The 15,594-nt window shown below is 40.5% G+C and overlaps 1 protein-coding gene and 2 non-coding genes across 4 annotated transcripts; all 3 read right to left on the bottom strand.

The window, feature by feature from the left end:
• Positions 1-2,390: 2,390 nt before the first annotated feature.
• On the bottom strand, positions 2,391-15,523 carry PABIR2 (PABIR family member 2). Of its 2 annotated transcripts, none has more exons than XM_054996870.1 (10): positions 15,100-15,523; positions 13,836-13,914; positions 11,877-11,933; positions 11,187-11,230; positions 11,053-11,107; positions 10,754-10,855; positions 9,674-9,762; positions 8,200-8,264; positions 6,814-6,910; positions 2,391-5,016 (listed from the first exon to the last, which is right to left on the bottom strand). In XM_054996870.1, exons 1-10 carry the CDS (start codon positions 15,204-15,206, stop codon positions 4,866-4,868), a joined length of 846 nt encoding a protein of 281 aa, XP_054852845.1. In that variant the 5' UTR covers positions 15,207-15,523; the 3' UTR covers positions 2,391-4,865. The 2 variants fall into 2 exon arrangements, with proteins under 2 accessions (XP_054852845.1, XP_054852846.1); XM_054996871.1 differs by having other exon boundaries at positions 8,200-8,261.
• Positions 7,154-7,287, bottom strand: LOC129341795 (small nucleolar RNA U109). The gene has a single exon (XR_008598170.1). It is a non-coding gene; the product is annotated as a small nucleolar RNA U109 (small nucleolar RNA).
• Positions 12,229-12,362, bottom strand: LOC129341796 (small nucleolar RNA U109). Its single transcript, XR_008598171.1, has one exon. It is a non-coding gene; the product is annotated as a small nucleolar RNA U109 (small nucleolar RNA).
• Positions 15,524-15,594: the final 71 nt, after the last annotated feature.

The following is a 15,594-nucleotide window of genomic DNA, read 5'->3' as shown; positions in this document are numbered from 1 at the left end:
GATTTGGCCACTTTCCTGAGGCAAGCTGAAGCTCTTGATAAATCCTGTCCTAGGCATTAATGAATAATTCTTATGTAGGGTAAAAGCTTTGTAATCTAGCAGATCATCCAGAATACACAGTAAACTGGCATCACTCAGAGCAAGCTCCTTACAATCAGCCACCACACCATGCATCTTTGGGCACATGTACATGCCCCTCTCACCTCTCCTCTTGGTCAACTTGATGGCTCTGGCCATGGGTGGGCTTGTGACAGTGCTGCCAGCTGGCATCATCCCCAGGTTCTGTCTGCATCAAGCTGTCAAGAGGCAGCTCTACTTCTTGTCTGCCTGTTGCCTATGGCAGCTTCATGGCTCAGGGGGAAGGGTCCCCCAGGAGTACAGTCATGACATCTCCAACGGGATGGGATTTAGTCCTTTATATGAAGTGTATTTTGCACTTACCTGGAACAATATGGTCTCTGGGTTCTCAAGTCAATGTTATTTCTCCAGACACCCCCATTTACTACTTCTGTATTTAAAAAACAAGAAAATATACTTAAAAGCTAAATTCTACCAAGACCAGAGTAAACAAATTAAGTGTGCACATTTCCCATTATTTATTCTGTCATGAAAAAGGTGCTATTAGAGATGTAAAATTTCAGGAAATTATAAAGCCATGGTAAAACCCTGATTTTCCTTTGGGGGTGCAGGGGCTGGAAAAAATAGGGAAACTGAAATAAATGTATTGAATAAATGTTGAATGTATTTCCCCACCATACCTAAGTGTATTTTTCTGCCTTGACATAAAAGGTATCATTTATAACTAACATAAAATTGTACTATTTTTAGAATTTATTTTATATATTTTATATATTTTAATATATTTTAATATATTTTTAGAATTTAAAAGCACAAAAGCCCTAATTTTCAGAATGCAAAATTGCAATGTACCCAATATTTGAGACAGCTGAGAACAGCTGAAACCTACGCTACCTTAGCACATGTATCTTAATTTTTACCACCTGAGAAATAAAAAAATAGAAGGGTAAGTTAGAAAACAAATTTTGTAGTTAAAAAAATAAAGTATATTGTTTAGACAAAGTCTCAGTCAGTACAGCATATTTGGATATCAACTTAGCTCACTGAAAACATAACAAATATTGCTGCTATTATTCATGTTTAACCGTTGTATATGTCTAGAGTATATATAGGAATCATCTAATGCTAAATTGCCTTGCGTAAAAATTTCATGATATACCTTTTGAGTAAAATCTTGTCTTAAAAAGCATTTCACTTATTCCAAAAGACAGATTTTCATTGATTTTTTTTCAGTGCTGCAACAAGTTTTCCAATTTTCCCATTACAAAAATTGAAAAAAAAAGTCTTGGTATAACAAGTTTTCCAATTTTTTCTAGGCTTTCACAGGTTATGCAGTGCCTGGAAGCCACAACTGCGTTATTGACCACTGCCTGCACAGGTCTGCCTTGTTTAGAAACCACATCCAGAAAACCTTGGCTGAGGTGATGTTTGTACTCTACTATTGCAAGTCCTGGCCTGGATAGCCCAGGAAAGCCTGATCTCATCAGATCTCAGAATCTAAGCAGGGTCAGCCTTGGTTAGTAATGAGATAGGAGACCTCCTACAAAGACCAGATCTGTAGAGGCAGGCAATAGCAAACCACCTGTTAGTCTCTTGACATGAAAACCCCACTAGGGGTTGCCATAAGTCAACTTTGACTTGAGGGCAGGATTTAATTTCAGTTTTGGATTAGAATGCAGAAGCTGCTTGAAAAGAGGGAATACTTTACCAAGCCACTACCTTTCTTGCTCTCCACAGCTTAATTTTTGCCTGATTTTGATGGACCAAAGGACTGATTCAGTATAAGATAGCTTCATGTGTTCCAAATAGAAAGTTAGTGCTGAAAGTCGGCATTCTACTTAATAGTAAGCTTGGGTTTAGCTTCCCACATCTAAACACTATACTCAAACCACCACACAGCATGGATGCAGTTAATAAGTTTTTCCTACAAGACAATCCCCTACAGTCATGGTTTTTCACTCCATTGTCCTCCTGGTCTTAAAAAAAATCAACATTACACCTGCAGAAAATTTACTTTGATAGTGAGCAAATTGGAGACCAAAGACATTGTTCAGTTGGATGAAGAGGTTGCTCTATGCATTATATGCCTTCCTGCAACCACAGAAGTGAAGTTAATGGAGGAGGCATGCAACAGAGCCAACTTGAGTCTGCTCTGCCACCACTTTAGCCAGTGGTGACTCTTTGATCAGCATGCTGTATGATACATGCAACCCCCACCCCACGGTACACATTCGTGACATATTCTGGGACCAGAATAACCAAATTCAAATTCCTGGCTAGAGACAGATTACAGATCTTCAAAGACTGGAAAAGGCAAAAGAGTTTGAGACACAAATAACACTGTAATAAAAAACAAGTGAACAAAACTAGGTTGCTGTGTGTTTTGCTTTATGAATCTTGCACATTTTAAAGTGTACAAAGGCCAAAGTTTTACACAAGACTCCACACTTCTAAAAAACAGACAGTGGTTTTGAATAGGTCACTCAAACAGGTCAATGGGAAAAATAAAAGCAAAAGCTTTCCCACTACAAGGAAGCATGCAAAAAGTTTTATTCTACTGCCACCTGTCAAGTGGATTTCGGTGTCACAGTTCTTAAGTGCATGGAGAAGGGTTTACAAATTGAACTTCATCACAGAGTTATTTTGCAAACATAACATAAAAACAGACTTTACGTAGCTAAAGAAAGCAAAGAAAAACAAGGCAAAGACAAAAAAAATCCCTCTTAAGTTAAAGCAGTCTAAGCAGCAGCCATTATGCAAGAAACAGCACTGAGCATATCCAAATACAATTCACACGCTGATCAACCACCTTTTTTTTAAAAAATGGCACCACTGGGTGATAATTTACAATATGCACATTTATTGGAGATAGGGGGAGCTCTCCACAGGTGAGTATAGAAATACAGATAACAGAAGTACCACTGGCCAAAGTATGGTACTTATTACAACTGCAAAAAAACAAAAACAACCTACACTTAAAAGCAAATGCTATGTATGAAAAACAAAGCTTCCCCCTGCCTCTGTTTTTTTCCACCAGAATACACTAGATCTCTCCCCCGTCCCCTACTTAGCCAGGCAAGTATTGCCACACATGGTGTGCTTTACAGCTTAGCACACCCTTACTTCAATTTCAGTGCTAGAATCTTTAAAACAAAGAAAATCCTAAATTGTACTTTGACAACAAGAGCATGTGAATTACTTACAAACATTCAGAACTGGAAGAGTACATTTCTGGCAGACAGTGTCGCCTATTAAATACAGACCAGCCAGCACTCACAGAACATAAAAAAGGTTTTCAATCATAAAAAAATACTATAATTCATCACCAGACTTTTTTACAGTTATAAATAATAAATAGCATAACACAGTAGATTACAAATGGAGCTCTCTTTGTTTAAGCCCAGTTTGCTCTTTCAATAAGAAGTCATTTGCTGCACCCCCACACTAAAGCAGGGTATTGCAGGTTTACTTCTCATAGCTTACATACAAGTTCTTTAAAAGTCCAACTATATGCCGAGCCAGCATCCAAACAAAAGCATAAAAAAGCCTTTCCCCTAAAATTAATACTTGCTTATGGGCCTGCCATTCCCAAAACAGACCCAAAGGTCGCTCCAATGATACAGAAGGCAATACAGTCACAGAACTCCTAGAACTGCTCACAGAACTCCCTATCCCATTGGATCAAGCATCTCAAGAAGCAACTGAGGAAAAACAGCAGTGGGCTATAGCACCTGATACAAGTACTCTTTTCAAGACAAAAAACTCAAACGAAAAGTTCTTCCCCCCACCCAACCTCTCTGGTTTACATTCCTCCATTTTGTAACCACATCCCCCTAAGGCACGAACATGTCTCAACACCACAGGAGACACCTAGGGCCCAGCCAATTCACAACAGCAACCTTAAGCCCTTGTGGCAGCTCCCACTGTTCTGTCATGCATCCTCAAGGCCAAAAAGGCTTCCTCAACTACTGGCTGTAATTCACATAACCTTTAAGTAGTCTGGGTCAGAGAATTCTGCAGGAGAGTTAACTAGCTGTGTACAGGCAGTTTATTTCTCTTCTTCCCATTGTGAGTATCAAGAAGCTATAACAACATTTTGCAATTAAAAAATAAAGCATTACTGGCTCCTAGCACCGTAAGAGCAACTGAACCAAAGCCTAAAGGACAGTCTGAAACCCCTTTCCTTTCTTTGGGAAAGATGACAAGGGAGGTTGCAACAAGAAAAGGAGGGACAATTTTATATTTTGATTTGATTATTTTTAGGGTGGGGGAAAGCATAGTCCAAAATATGCCCAATCAGGAGAAGTACTCTATTCTTCCTAAACAAATATCAAGAGCAATCTAGTTTATTTAAAAAAATTAAAAAGTATCTCAAACAAAGATTACATAACAACTCTGTAACCACTATTCTTACCTCCAGAACAAGTAATCATGATAGCAACAGTGGATAGTTTTTCCCTCTACAGTTATAATGCTAATACAACAAAGGTGTTTGCTTGGGATTTTTTTTAAAGTGTATGCAGTTTCCTTGAAAGCAAGTTAGTACAATCTGGGAAATATCTGTAAAAATAAAATTTTAAAAAATCAGCAAACCCAGTCATCAGTAGCATATGTCCATTGAGAAGGATAATCAAAATCACTTCAAGAAGATACCGTGGAATAAGGTTATGTTAATATTCCCACTATTTAAATCCTCTGGTCCTCAAGGATTTAACTGCATGGGTTTTTCTGTACGTACGTACAGTATGGTAACAGCACAGGCAGATATTGACTGATGACTGGATAAGTCACTTGGGTGAAAGGTCATCCATTAAGATGAATGAAGAACATGAGTTTGAACATGCGACTGGAGATTCTGTAGTAGTGCTGCCTTTGGCCAGAGAATCGGATGATGAGCTGACGCTGCTTGTGCTCCCATCCAGAATATCTGAAGACAAGCTGGGGATAAATAAGGAAAGCCACGTGCTTCATCAGCATTCAAAGAAACTTAATGCATGCAACATTTTTTAAAAAATCACTAGAAATTTGCAGTCAAATTTGATTCACATTTGTACTGTCTTAGGAGTTGCCAAATAGTTCTGCCATGTTTAAGTATTTGAATGGTCCAATTTTTTTTTTTTTTTTTTACAAACCCAGTTAACTGACTGTTTATCTAGTATGACACAGCAGACAGAGTGTTGGACTCTGCCATGGAAGCTTGCTGAGTGACTTTGGGCCTGTCATACCCTCTCAGCTTAACCTACCTCAAAGGATTGTTATGAGGATCATATGGAGGAGAACAATGTGAGCCACTTTGGGTCCCCATTGGGGAGAAAGGCAGGGTATAAATAAAATAAACAACTACATAATGGCCAAGATTTAAATGCTTTTAAGATGATTTAAAAATCAACAACAGGCGTGCTAATCACAAAAACCAATGCTAACTTGTTGTTAAAGTTACAATGAGTTAAAGTTTAGTACTCCCATACGTTAAGCTGGTTCCCACAATTCTCTTTTGCCAAGTCTTTCTTCTATAGAGATAAAGTTCCTCCAACCTTCTGTTGCAAAGACTTTCATTGGACCCCTCCCCCATACTGGAGAAAAACATGAAACCGTATCCACGGGGGCGGCGAGTCATAGGACCTAAAGCAAAGTTAACAGCAACCATTTAAAAAAGTGCATTTGGAGATGCCTGCAATTATAGCAGGTGGCCAACAGGAGAAGTTCTGCGGTGCTATTAAGTTTGCCCCTGACTAACGCCGGACTCAGTTGCAAGCAGCAGCCCCCACTCCTCTCCTTGCTAACAAAGGACACCATAATAAAATTAAAAAGTGTTGCTCCTGCAAAGAAAACTGGATAATTTTTGATCATGGTCAAATCACAGGCAGCCAAGTGACTTGCTAGCTACAGATCACATGACTGCTCTAGGGTCTCCCTGTACATCCTTATTCCCTGCTCCAAAGATTTTCCCACCCACAACTGTTACACAACCCCTCCAGTTTTCAGTGTAGATGTGAGGATTTTTCCAATCAAACTAACTTTTCTTTTTTACAGAACTACAGCTCTAAAGATTCTTAGTGTCAACAGTTTATAGTGTTTACTATCACTCCATAGCATCTCAGCAAATTATTGCCAAAGGTTTCAACACAAAACCCTTGACTGAATGAGAATAAAGCCATTGTTTTACACAACAATTTCAACTTCTCAATGGGTACTTTGAAACTGGAATAAACATAGTTGAGGTCTTGTGCTGGGCAACAGAAAAGAAGCTCAGTATGACCTGTGTAAATTAGGGTTGTCAGCTCCAGGACGGGAAATTCCTGGAGATTTGGGACATCAGCAGGACAGAGTGCCATAGACTCCACCCTCCAAAGCAGCCATTTTCTCCAAGGGAACTGATCTCTGTGACTGGAGATGAGTTGTAATTCCTAGAAATCTCCAGGCACCATCTTGAGGTTGGCGATCCTATACATTAAGTGGAGCACACTGTTGTTTAAGCTCAGATTCAGGCTCCTCCTCTTAAGGTCAAGCAGAAAGATCCCTAGTGTCATAACGAGACACAGGAGAACCATAAAACACAAAAACAGAGTACTGACGGGGCACATGATAATCAAAAGACCTTAGCCTTGAACACAGCAACAAACAAATTGTAGTATTCAACATTCTATAATATTGCAAGTCATTTCTAGGACAGAGTGAAGAAACAGCAACATCTGTTTTGGTAGTTCATGATGGCCTTATTTATATTACTTTTACCAGGAACTGAGGTCTGTCAAATGTGTCACGTCAGGAGAAAGCATGTTGGTGGTTCCTTGGAAGAGTCTCTTTGGCTGGCTTTCAGTTTCCATCTCACCTACAGAAATTAAATCAATCCTGTTAGATGTGAGAAAGAGCCTTCTTGTGTCTTGGGAGATGTAACATATTAGTACAACACAATCTACATATCCAGTAGGTTTTTTTTTTTATAACCCTACCAATGTATTGCAACTTCAAAAACAAATCAATTTTGAGGATGGGGTCATTCTATTTTATGGCCACACTGGGATCATCCAAGAACTATAGAATATAATATGTACTCATTTCAGTAGGTCCACTTTAATGTATGAGAAACATACTACCACTCAGCCTCTACTCCAAGGCTGGCGGCCCTGACAACTCATTATTTTTATAGCATTGAAGGAATGTTCATTCTCCATGGAAGAAAGAAGAACAACAGCTTCCATCATGCAGAGGTCCCAAGGGATGCATTATTCGTTGTATCAAGTATGGGAAGCACGTAAATATCAGCCTTTGCTTAAAAATTCCACAATAAAGCTCTCTTTTGCCACCTGTAAACTGGGATTACTCAAGGAACAAGCGAGAAAACATGCCAGAGATGGCATAAATGACTCTTCCACTTCAATTTTATCCTCACAGCAAACTTGTTAGGCTGGGAAAGAGGGGCTGCCCCAAGGTCATTCATGTCTAATCTCAAATTGATTTTGATTAATCATTTAAAAATATTTATATCCTGCTGTGCCTCTTCTAAATCAAAGTAGCTAACAAACCAATTACAGCTGCAAGGCAACAGGACTAAAACAATACAGAAATACAAACGCAACCAAAACTGGCAGAACAGCATACCTTCCTTAGTGTATCAGCAAACTACTAATTCGGATGTATTTAAAAAGGGCTGGACAAAAATCACAAAATCAAGATAGCCACAGATAATAAACATGATGGCTAAGTAAAAACCCTCATGCTTCAAGGCAGCTTGCCTTTCAACATCAACTGTGGAGGGCGACAGAACGCTGTTGGGTTCAGGCCCTGCTTATGGGTTTCCAAGACATGTTTGGTTGACCACTGTGGAAACCAGGATGCTGGTATAGATGGATCCTCAGTCTGATCCAGAAGGTCTGATCCTCAGTCTGATCCAGAAGATCCAAGTTGTAACAGTCCTGCCATCACTGCTGTGCAACAACCGTTAGAAGGGGTCTAAAAAAACCCTATAGCAAAAAGGAGCAGATATATCTGCCAAAAAGATTAAGAAAACTGACACCAACTGGATCCAGCCAGATGTATCTCACAATCAGCAAATGCTACCGCAAAGGGGATGTTGCCAAGCATCAGCTCTACAATCTGGAAAGCATCTCTGACACATACCTTTCCTTTTAATGGGACCAAGAACACTGGGCCGGATGCAGTTGATTGGACTCTGGCTTCTCCTGCTAAAATAAACTGAATTAGTATATTCTGGGGATGCAAAGTCTCCAAGGTCAAAAGGAAGAATGTGCTTGAATACTGTATAGGATTTTAAAGCAAATTAGGTTTTTTAAAAGTCCCAAAGGAATTTCAATGAAAAGTCTGGTAGAATGCATTCCATTGTGAAAAGTGGTTTTGGTAGCAATTCAAAGTGTGCCAGTATTATGGTCTTAAACTTTATAGTAATACCATTATCTTTTTAAAAACACCTTTGATAATAATGCCCCTGAAGGGAAGCTTCAGGTCTCTATTTGAATTGGTTGTTGCAAAGTTTGGAACTCAGACATGCAATAGGTACTTGAATACAGTTATCCTGTGAATTAACAGTCCATTTCAAAGAAACAAAGCCATAATAAGAGCCTTTTCTTTCCTGACCCTATACTTCCCCATCACAGGGGGACATTGTAGGCAGTTTTTACCTGTGCATTTTTACCTTTGCCAATTTTCATCATACTTTCTTCTAGCTTAACAAGCCAACAGCATTTATTAGCTGCAAGAGACCACTACAGCACCTGCCAGTCTAACAGCAAAGGTGTCACAGCTTATCATATTTGCAAGGTTTTCGGTAGAAAATCGCTTTATAAATACTGGAAATTTTTAGAATCTGCTGTCCTCACTGAGATACAAGAACAAAATGAAGTTCCAGCCAAACCAATTAATGGTTGTTGGGGGTTTTCCGGGCTGTATTGCCGTGGTCTTGGCATTGTAGTTCCTGACGTTTCGCCAGCAGCTGTGGCTGGCATCTTCAGAGGTGTAGCACCAAAAGACCCCCAACAACCATCGTTCTCCGGCCGTGAAAGCCTTCGACAATACATCAAACCAATTAACTTCAGAAGCTTGTTAAAGACACATTACTAGGCCCTCACATCCTTAAAAGGCAACGGTTATTTCCTCTCCCTGTCACTGAAGTTATCATCATTCAGAAGCACCCTTGAACTCCGCAGACTCAATGTGCAATTCTTGAGAAACAACCGCTGTGCATAAAAGACTTGCATTCTCCATAGTGCACTGCTTCATTATACTGTTAATGGAAAGCCTGATGTTATTCATTTTAGAGAATTTTATCCAAGGACCATCCTCTATTCCTCGGCTTTGGAGCTATGCCTGAACCAATTCAGACTGTCTGTAAAACTCTCCTGAAGCTACCAGGACTTGCACATCATGCCCATGTGTTTAAGACTGGCAACTGTGAGCACATGCCAGGAATATCTGCACGAGCTTCACTGAGATACATCTGCAACCAAAAGGAAATAGAAATAGCTTTTACATATGAAGCCTTTGATGCTGAACAAACTTTGTTCTCCTGTCCAGGCCACATAGCGCACATTACAGCAGTCAAACTGCTTCTTATTAAGTTTAAGGCATATCAACTTACTTTGAAAATCTCCTTGTGGGACTGGGAATGGGGCTTGGAGGCAATCCATTACTACTCACGAACATTTGCAAGGACGGGGAAAAACATTGCTAGGAAAAACAATCACAATATTTAAAGGCATTAGGAACCCAACACTACAGTCCCTAAAAATCTGAAATTTTATATGAAGTAGTAAAATCTGATTTTTCTTCCATCCCACTTAGCAAAGCAATGTTATAGTCCAAGAGGGTTTAAAAATTGTGTCAAAGAGCTTGCCCATGCATTTCATTATCCTACTACTGCTTTTAAGAAAACTGCTATGGTGATGCTATTAGCACCACAACAAAGACAGAAAAAGATAAATAGAGCTCTTTGGGGCACTAGCCACTTATAAAGGCTAAAAATTTGCTCCCGGAAGCTTAGATTCTCAGCTAGCTAAGTTGGGAAAGATCTTCCTCTGTCTGAAGAGCCACTGCTAAGTACACAATACTTTCTAGGTGGATAACTGGTCTGACTGAATAAAAGATAAAGTCATATAAGCATATGCTCAAAAGACACTGTTCATAGTCCACATATGGACACCTGCAGGGCTGCCTCTGACAGAAAAGCTAATGGCTGCAGTCACAGTGTGTCCTCCAAAACCTCTACCTAGGGCATGCTCTACTAATTCATAGTTATCTTACTTATATCATTTAGCTCATGTGTGGGAAATTGTTCAGACATTGCCATTTCCCTTGTATACCATATGATATGCAAGGCACTTAATCTTTACAACTGCTTCCTTTGTCCAGTATGGATATTGTGATAACTACAAAGCTTTTTTTTTTTTTTGCTGTAATCCTATGCATACTTACTTGGGAAATGAGCTCCAGTGAACTGACAGAATTTCCTCCCAAGTAAACATCTCTCACATCTACAATGATTCCTCTGCTTCACGTTACTTTTCTCATGAGATATGACAGGAATGGCAAATGATTTATAACCTCTAATGCAACACCCAGCTCAGTCTCAGGCAGAGAATAGTTAAATTAAGATATGACAAGAAAGTTCTTCCAGAAAACATCCTTAAATCCTTTTGCAATTTCCAATCTGATGACATACCTTTCCTATTCCCCTTGTAGGCGATGGTGCTGGAGAAACGGGAATGAAGTCTATCCTCTTTGGAGATGAAGATTTTTCAGATTTGTCCAAATCATTGTCACTCTGAAAATACAACATGCCATGTTTATAGCCTCACGGTATACCTCAACTCTAAACATTAACCCCCAAAACTCTGATAAAAAACAGAATGGCTAATCAGTGGAGCCAGCAGTACTCTCCACTTTAGCGATTCCCCACTTACGTTTACTGGTTAAGTGAAAGGGTCAAATTAAAACATTAAACATCTTTAAAGAGATTACCAGGCTCAAGCTTTCCTCCCATGACTGGCTTATCTGCATTGCTGTTTGCACTTCCCTAAAACACAAAAAGGTTCATCAGTGGCTACAAGATGACAAGATGGCCACCTTTCTTAGGGCACAGTAGTTGCCCCTACCTTTCATGTGCTGTTTCTCTGTTCATCAAATCCACTCCTTCCTCCTGGAGAAATATAAGGATTCATCTCTTAGCTCTTGATGACTTTTGACCCAGCAAAATATTACTTCCTATTACAATCAATACTTTTAAAACTAGAGCCAAGATGCACAAATCAGCACAACCCACAATTCCAGCTGCACCGTGCCATTTCTTGCTGTAAAAGAGGTCTGCTGATCTGAATGCTCCCCACGTTAAGAACAGCTTACACACAAAGAAAAACCTGTCAGGAAGTAGTCACCTATTTTCTACATGGACATGGTTTGGTTACAGAGGAAGTATTCAAATGAGCAACCCCTCCATGTGCACTCTGAACTGCTTCAATCACAAACCATACAATTCTGCTGACCATATAGTTCAGCTTTATAATGTAACCAAGAACATTCCAGTTAGTAATACAGTTAAATGTATTACTGCCTCTCTCCTATCATGCAAACAGGAATCCTAGAATTTGCACTGATTTGCCTGTGTGCAATATTTTTACTTCTGAATTCTAGAACTACTGGGTGAGTGGGACTTGGAATTTGCATCACAGTGGCACCAAGATCATAATTATACCAAGAATATTTGAGGTAGTAACAAACAGCCATTTTATAGGAAAAATGAGAACTTATGAAAGATGGTATCCCCCAAGAAATGAGCCATTAGTTACCCTTCTGATTTGATGGAGCCGGCTGCTAGGAATACGAATTGGAGATGATGATACCAGCTGGAGGGGGGGAAAAAAGCATAATTTCAGAAATGACAACCCTACTTCCTTGGTTTTGTTCAAAGGTGACCTTCATCCAAGAATTAAGCACTCATTGAAATGAACTTTTGATAAAATGATTCATATTCACAATATCTTCTAAGCACTGCCTGCAGTAGTTACATACGCTTTCTGTTAATAACAGGGAACAACAGTTAAATAATGGGAAGAACTACAACCTCCACATGTCCTGCCTGTAAAGGACTGTAGACCATCTGTAGACCATTTGTGCATTCAAATTCCATCTTGTCCTTCTTATTGTAGGAGAAATATACTACCATTCAGCCTCTACTCCAAGGCTGGTGGCCCTGAAAACTCCTCGTCTGTATAGCACTGAAGGAATATTCATTCTCCTTGAAAGAAAGAAGTATGACAGCTTCCATCGTGCAGAAAAGACTACTGCCTAATTGTGTTGTAAACTATAATATACAACTGTAAATATAACAATCAATCTACCTTCATAGATACCCAAACTGGCTAAACAGCACTGAATAGGTAACTATTTCTTTGAAACTTCAGATGTGGAACTTCTTTTTCTAAATTATGTAATATACTGCCTTTTGCCCTCCTGAGAACTCAGCTCTTGGTGGCTGCTCTAATGTTTACGAAACAAAATGTTTCATCTATAAAGACGAAAAGAGGTCAAAGTTGTAGAAATATTTGTTTTATATCTTAATTGATGATACTGAAACAGCAGTTCATAGCATACAGAGAAATGTTTTGGCCTAGCTGTTCTACTACCATTAGGAATTGCTGCAAACTCAGTGTGTTTGCAAGGACAAAAATATTATGCTTCTCTGGAATATGTCATAATTTCAGAGGAGCACCTGAAATATCCGAAAGAACAAAGCACCATTCTTTGCTCCTTCAAGCTAACTTTATTCTAGTACCATCTAGTCTACCTCCTTTGCTCCATCTTCTACATTTACTTTAAGAAGGCACCAAGAAAACAAGAGGTACATCGTTTGATGCAACAGACTTTATAACAGGCTTTGATTTTCTTTTTGTGCTTCAAAAATCATTTTGTCAAAGTAATTATAAAGCTCAAACACACTAGACTGAGATTGAACTTTAGCTATTCTAGCCAAAGAATAGCCAAAACACACTGGATTGTGATTAAAGTTCACAAAATTTTGAATAACCATGACATACAGAACTCCTTTTTGTAAAAGCTCTACACATCTCTGCTACTTTGTTTTTGCTGAACCACTCACAAAACACACCTTATCCAATTTCCTTGTTTAGAGACTTCTAATAGCCGAGACACATTTTTTCTGATTTAGAATTGAAGGTTTAGTTTTAGAGCAATCATAAGAAGTATTAACTGAATAAATACCCACACTCAGTAGAGTTTACCTGGTATCTATGCATGAGTTACTGTCAATGGGAACATTCAGCTCAAAGGCATTTCTTAGTTTCTACATGACAGCATGACAGCACTCTAGCATATTCTAACAAAAAGTCTGCAGTAACTTGATAGAAGTTGAGGTATACAACAATCAGGGACTGATAATATTATCCTCACATCACCTTTCTACAAAGCACTGTAAACAATTAGCACTCTTTTGGGTAGCCCTTGACTGTAGCCACATCTAGTGTGGTACAATCACAAGGAGATGAGGATTATTCCCGTGCAGTCTAAGTCCTGCTCACTTTCCAGTGAGAGTTACAACTACCTTGATATAACTGCAATAAGGCTTTAGCCAAAAACCATTTCAAATGCCACCACCGCCTCCTCTAAACTCTCCTGAGTCTCTCCACCCTCATCCTAGCACAAGCATTCTGCATCCTTACGTGCAAAGCAGTAAAGCTCTTTGCTCTTCAGTACTACCGTATTTGGTTTCCATTCTGGAAGGCACGTACCATGCTGTGCCGGTTCATTACTGTTGTGCTGTTCCTGCGGGTCCGCAAGACGTAAGGCTGAAAAACCTGTGAATTATCACTGAAAGAAACAACAACTGTTACATCTCCACACACCAACTGTGTTCCTACTGCTACAATGTGGTATTGAACTAACATTTGCTACACCCCATCAAACCATTATGACTCCATATGGAAAAGTGACACAAAGCCATGAAGAAGCATCAATGGACTGTTAGAATGTACAAATCTCATCGCATATCAAGTGGCCTCCATTTATAGTATGTGAAATAGCATTTCTTCTTCCAATATTTGCAGTTGAAAAGGTGCTGGCTGGGATCCAGCCACAACCACCGCCACCCACACATAAATGGTACAAGTACAAAGCAATATTTTTCTTCAAGAGGGAGAATATTTTCTTCCCTTTTTGGTGGCTTTTCAGAAGGCCACCACTGGACAAGATAAACTGAAAACCCAAAATGCTGATTTGAATCCCAGCCATAGCTAATTAAGGTAACTAGCACAGCGACATAAAAAGATCAAAATGGTGAGTCTGAAAGCCCCCACTTCAAATCTTACTTCAGCCCTGAAACAAGGCTGTAATCTTAAAAACATTTACTTGGGAGTCAGTCCTATTGTTTTAGTTTTGGCATAACACTAATAACAGCAATGCTATTTATTAATAGCAACATTAGAAAATTACCCCTAATAACAGCACTATTAACAGCAACATTACATATCAGCACTCCATACAGAGGCACTGCTACTCATCAATGCTGCAGATGATGCTGATATTAGGAATGAATACATTTGGCAGTCATGTTAACCAAACAGTTAGGAGTATTAGGAGAGGCTATGGCCCACCAAAATAACTGGCAACAGTAATCTGACTTAAATACAGCCTGATATTATAATAATCAAGATCCAGGTCCAGTAGCACCTTAAAGACCAACTGGATCTCCAAGGTATGAGCTTTCGAGGGTCAAAAGATCAAACAGCCAGAGCTTTGACTGTCAAAAGCTCATACCGTAGGAATCTAGTTGGTTTCTAAGGTGCCACTAGACTCAATCCCTGCTGTTCTCCGGCAGACCAACACAGTTATTCATCTGAAACTCTAATAATAAACTACCCCTGCCCCAATAAGAGCAAGCAGCAACCAATCAACGCGATGGGCCCCAGCAGAACCAGCCACCCGTCTTTCCGATGTGGAAAGCGCCCCAAAGGCCAACCTGAGATACCCCCCCTTCCACCTTCACGCCCTCCTCACCTGAGCCCGTGGATGAGGGGGGCGCTATTGGAGCGCCTCAGGCCGCCCCCGTCACTCCCGGCCGGCGGCAGCTCCAGGTCCAGCTCCATTTTCTCGGCCTGAGCCATGGCGAGAGCGGCGGCGGCGATGGTCACTGAAGGCGGGAGTTTCTCCTCATAGCCGGAGGTGGCGAGAGGGGGCAGGCGGAGGATGGATGCAAGGGGGGGGGTCTCGCCGTCTTCCTCCGGCCTCTCCCCCTACAGGCCCTGCTGAGGCGAGCAGCTTTCGGGGGGAGCCCGGCCGGCGAGGAAGGGACAGCCGCCGCAGCGCCCCATGCCGGGGCGGGGGAGAAGGGGGCCCGATCGGAGCGGGGGAACCTCTGACGCGCGTGCGCCCCCTCCTCCTTTCTCGCGCTCACGGTCCCTTCACAGGTGGAGGCCAAGCAAGCCAGCCACACTGCGCACGCGCAGCCAAGGATGAACGGGAAGGCGGAGGGAGGCCCGGAGGGATAACAGC

The sequence above is a fragment of the Eublepharis macularius genome, chromosome 13 (assembly GCF_028583425.1).
Source record: "Eublepharis macularius isolate TG4126 chromosome 13, MPM_Emac_v1.0, whole genome shotgun sequence".
In the NCBI taxonomy this organism is placed as follows: domain Eukaryota; kingdom Metazoa; phylum Chordata; class Lepidosauria; order Squamata; family Eublepharidae; genus Eublepharis; species Eublepharis macularius.
Note: the sequence above shows the minus strand (reverse complement) of the source record. Positions and strands in the feature narration are given on the sequence as shown.

Excerpts from the sequence above, each read along its gene's own strand:
- PABIR2 (XM_054996870.1), bottom strand. The coding sequence starts at position 15,206 with ATGGCTCAGGCCGAGAAAATGGAGCTGGACCTGGAGCTGCCGCCGGCC. Across the intron at positions 8,265-9,673 it reads CCCACAAGGAGATTTTCAAA|CAGGAGAAGCCAGAGTCCAA; the intron begins GTAAGTTGATAT and ends AGTTTATTTTAG. Across the intron at positions 6,911-8,199 it reads TGGTCCCATTAAAAGGAAAG|GTGAGATGGAAACTGAAAGC; the intron begins GTATGTGTCAGA and ends TAATTTCTGTAG.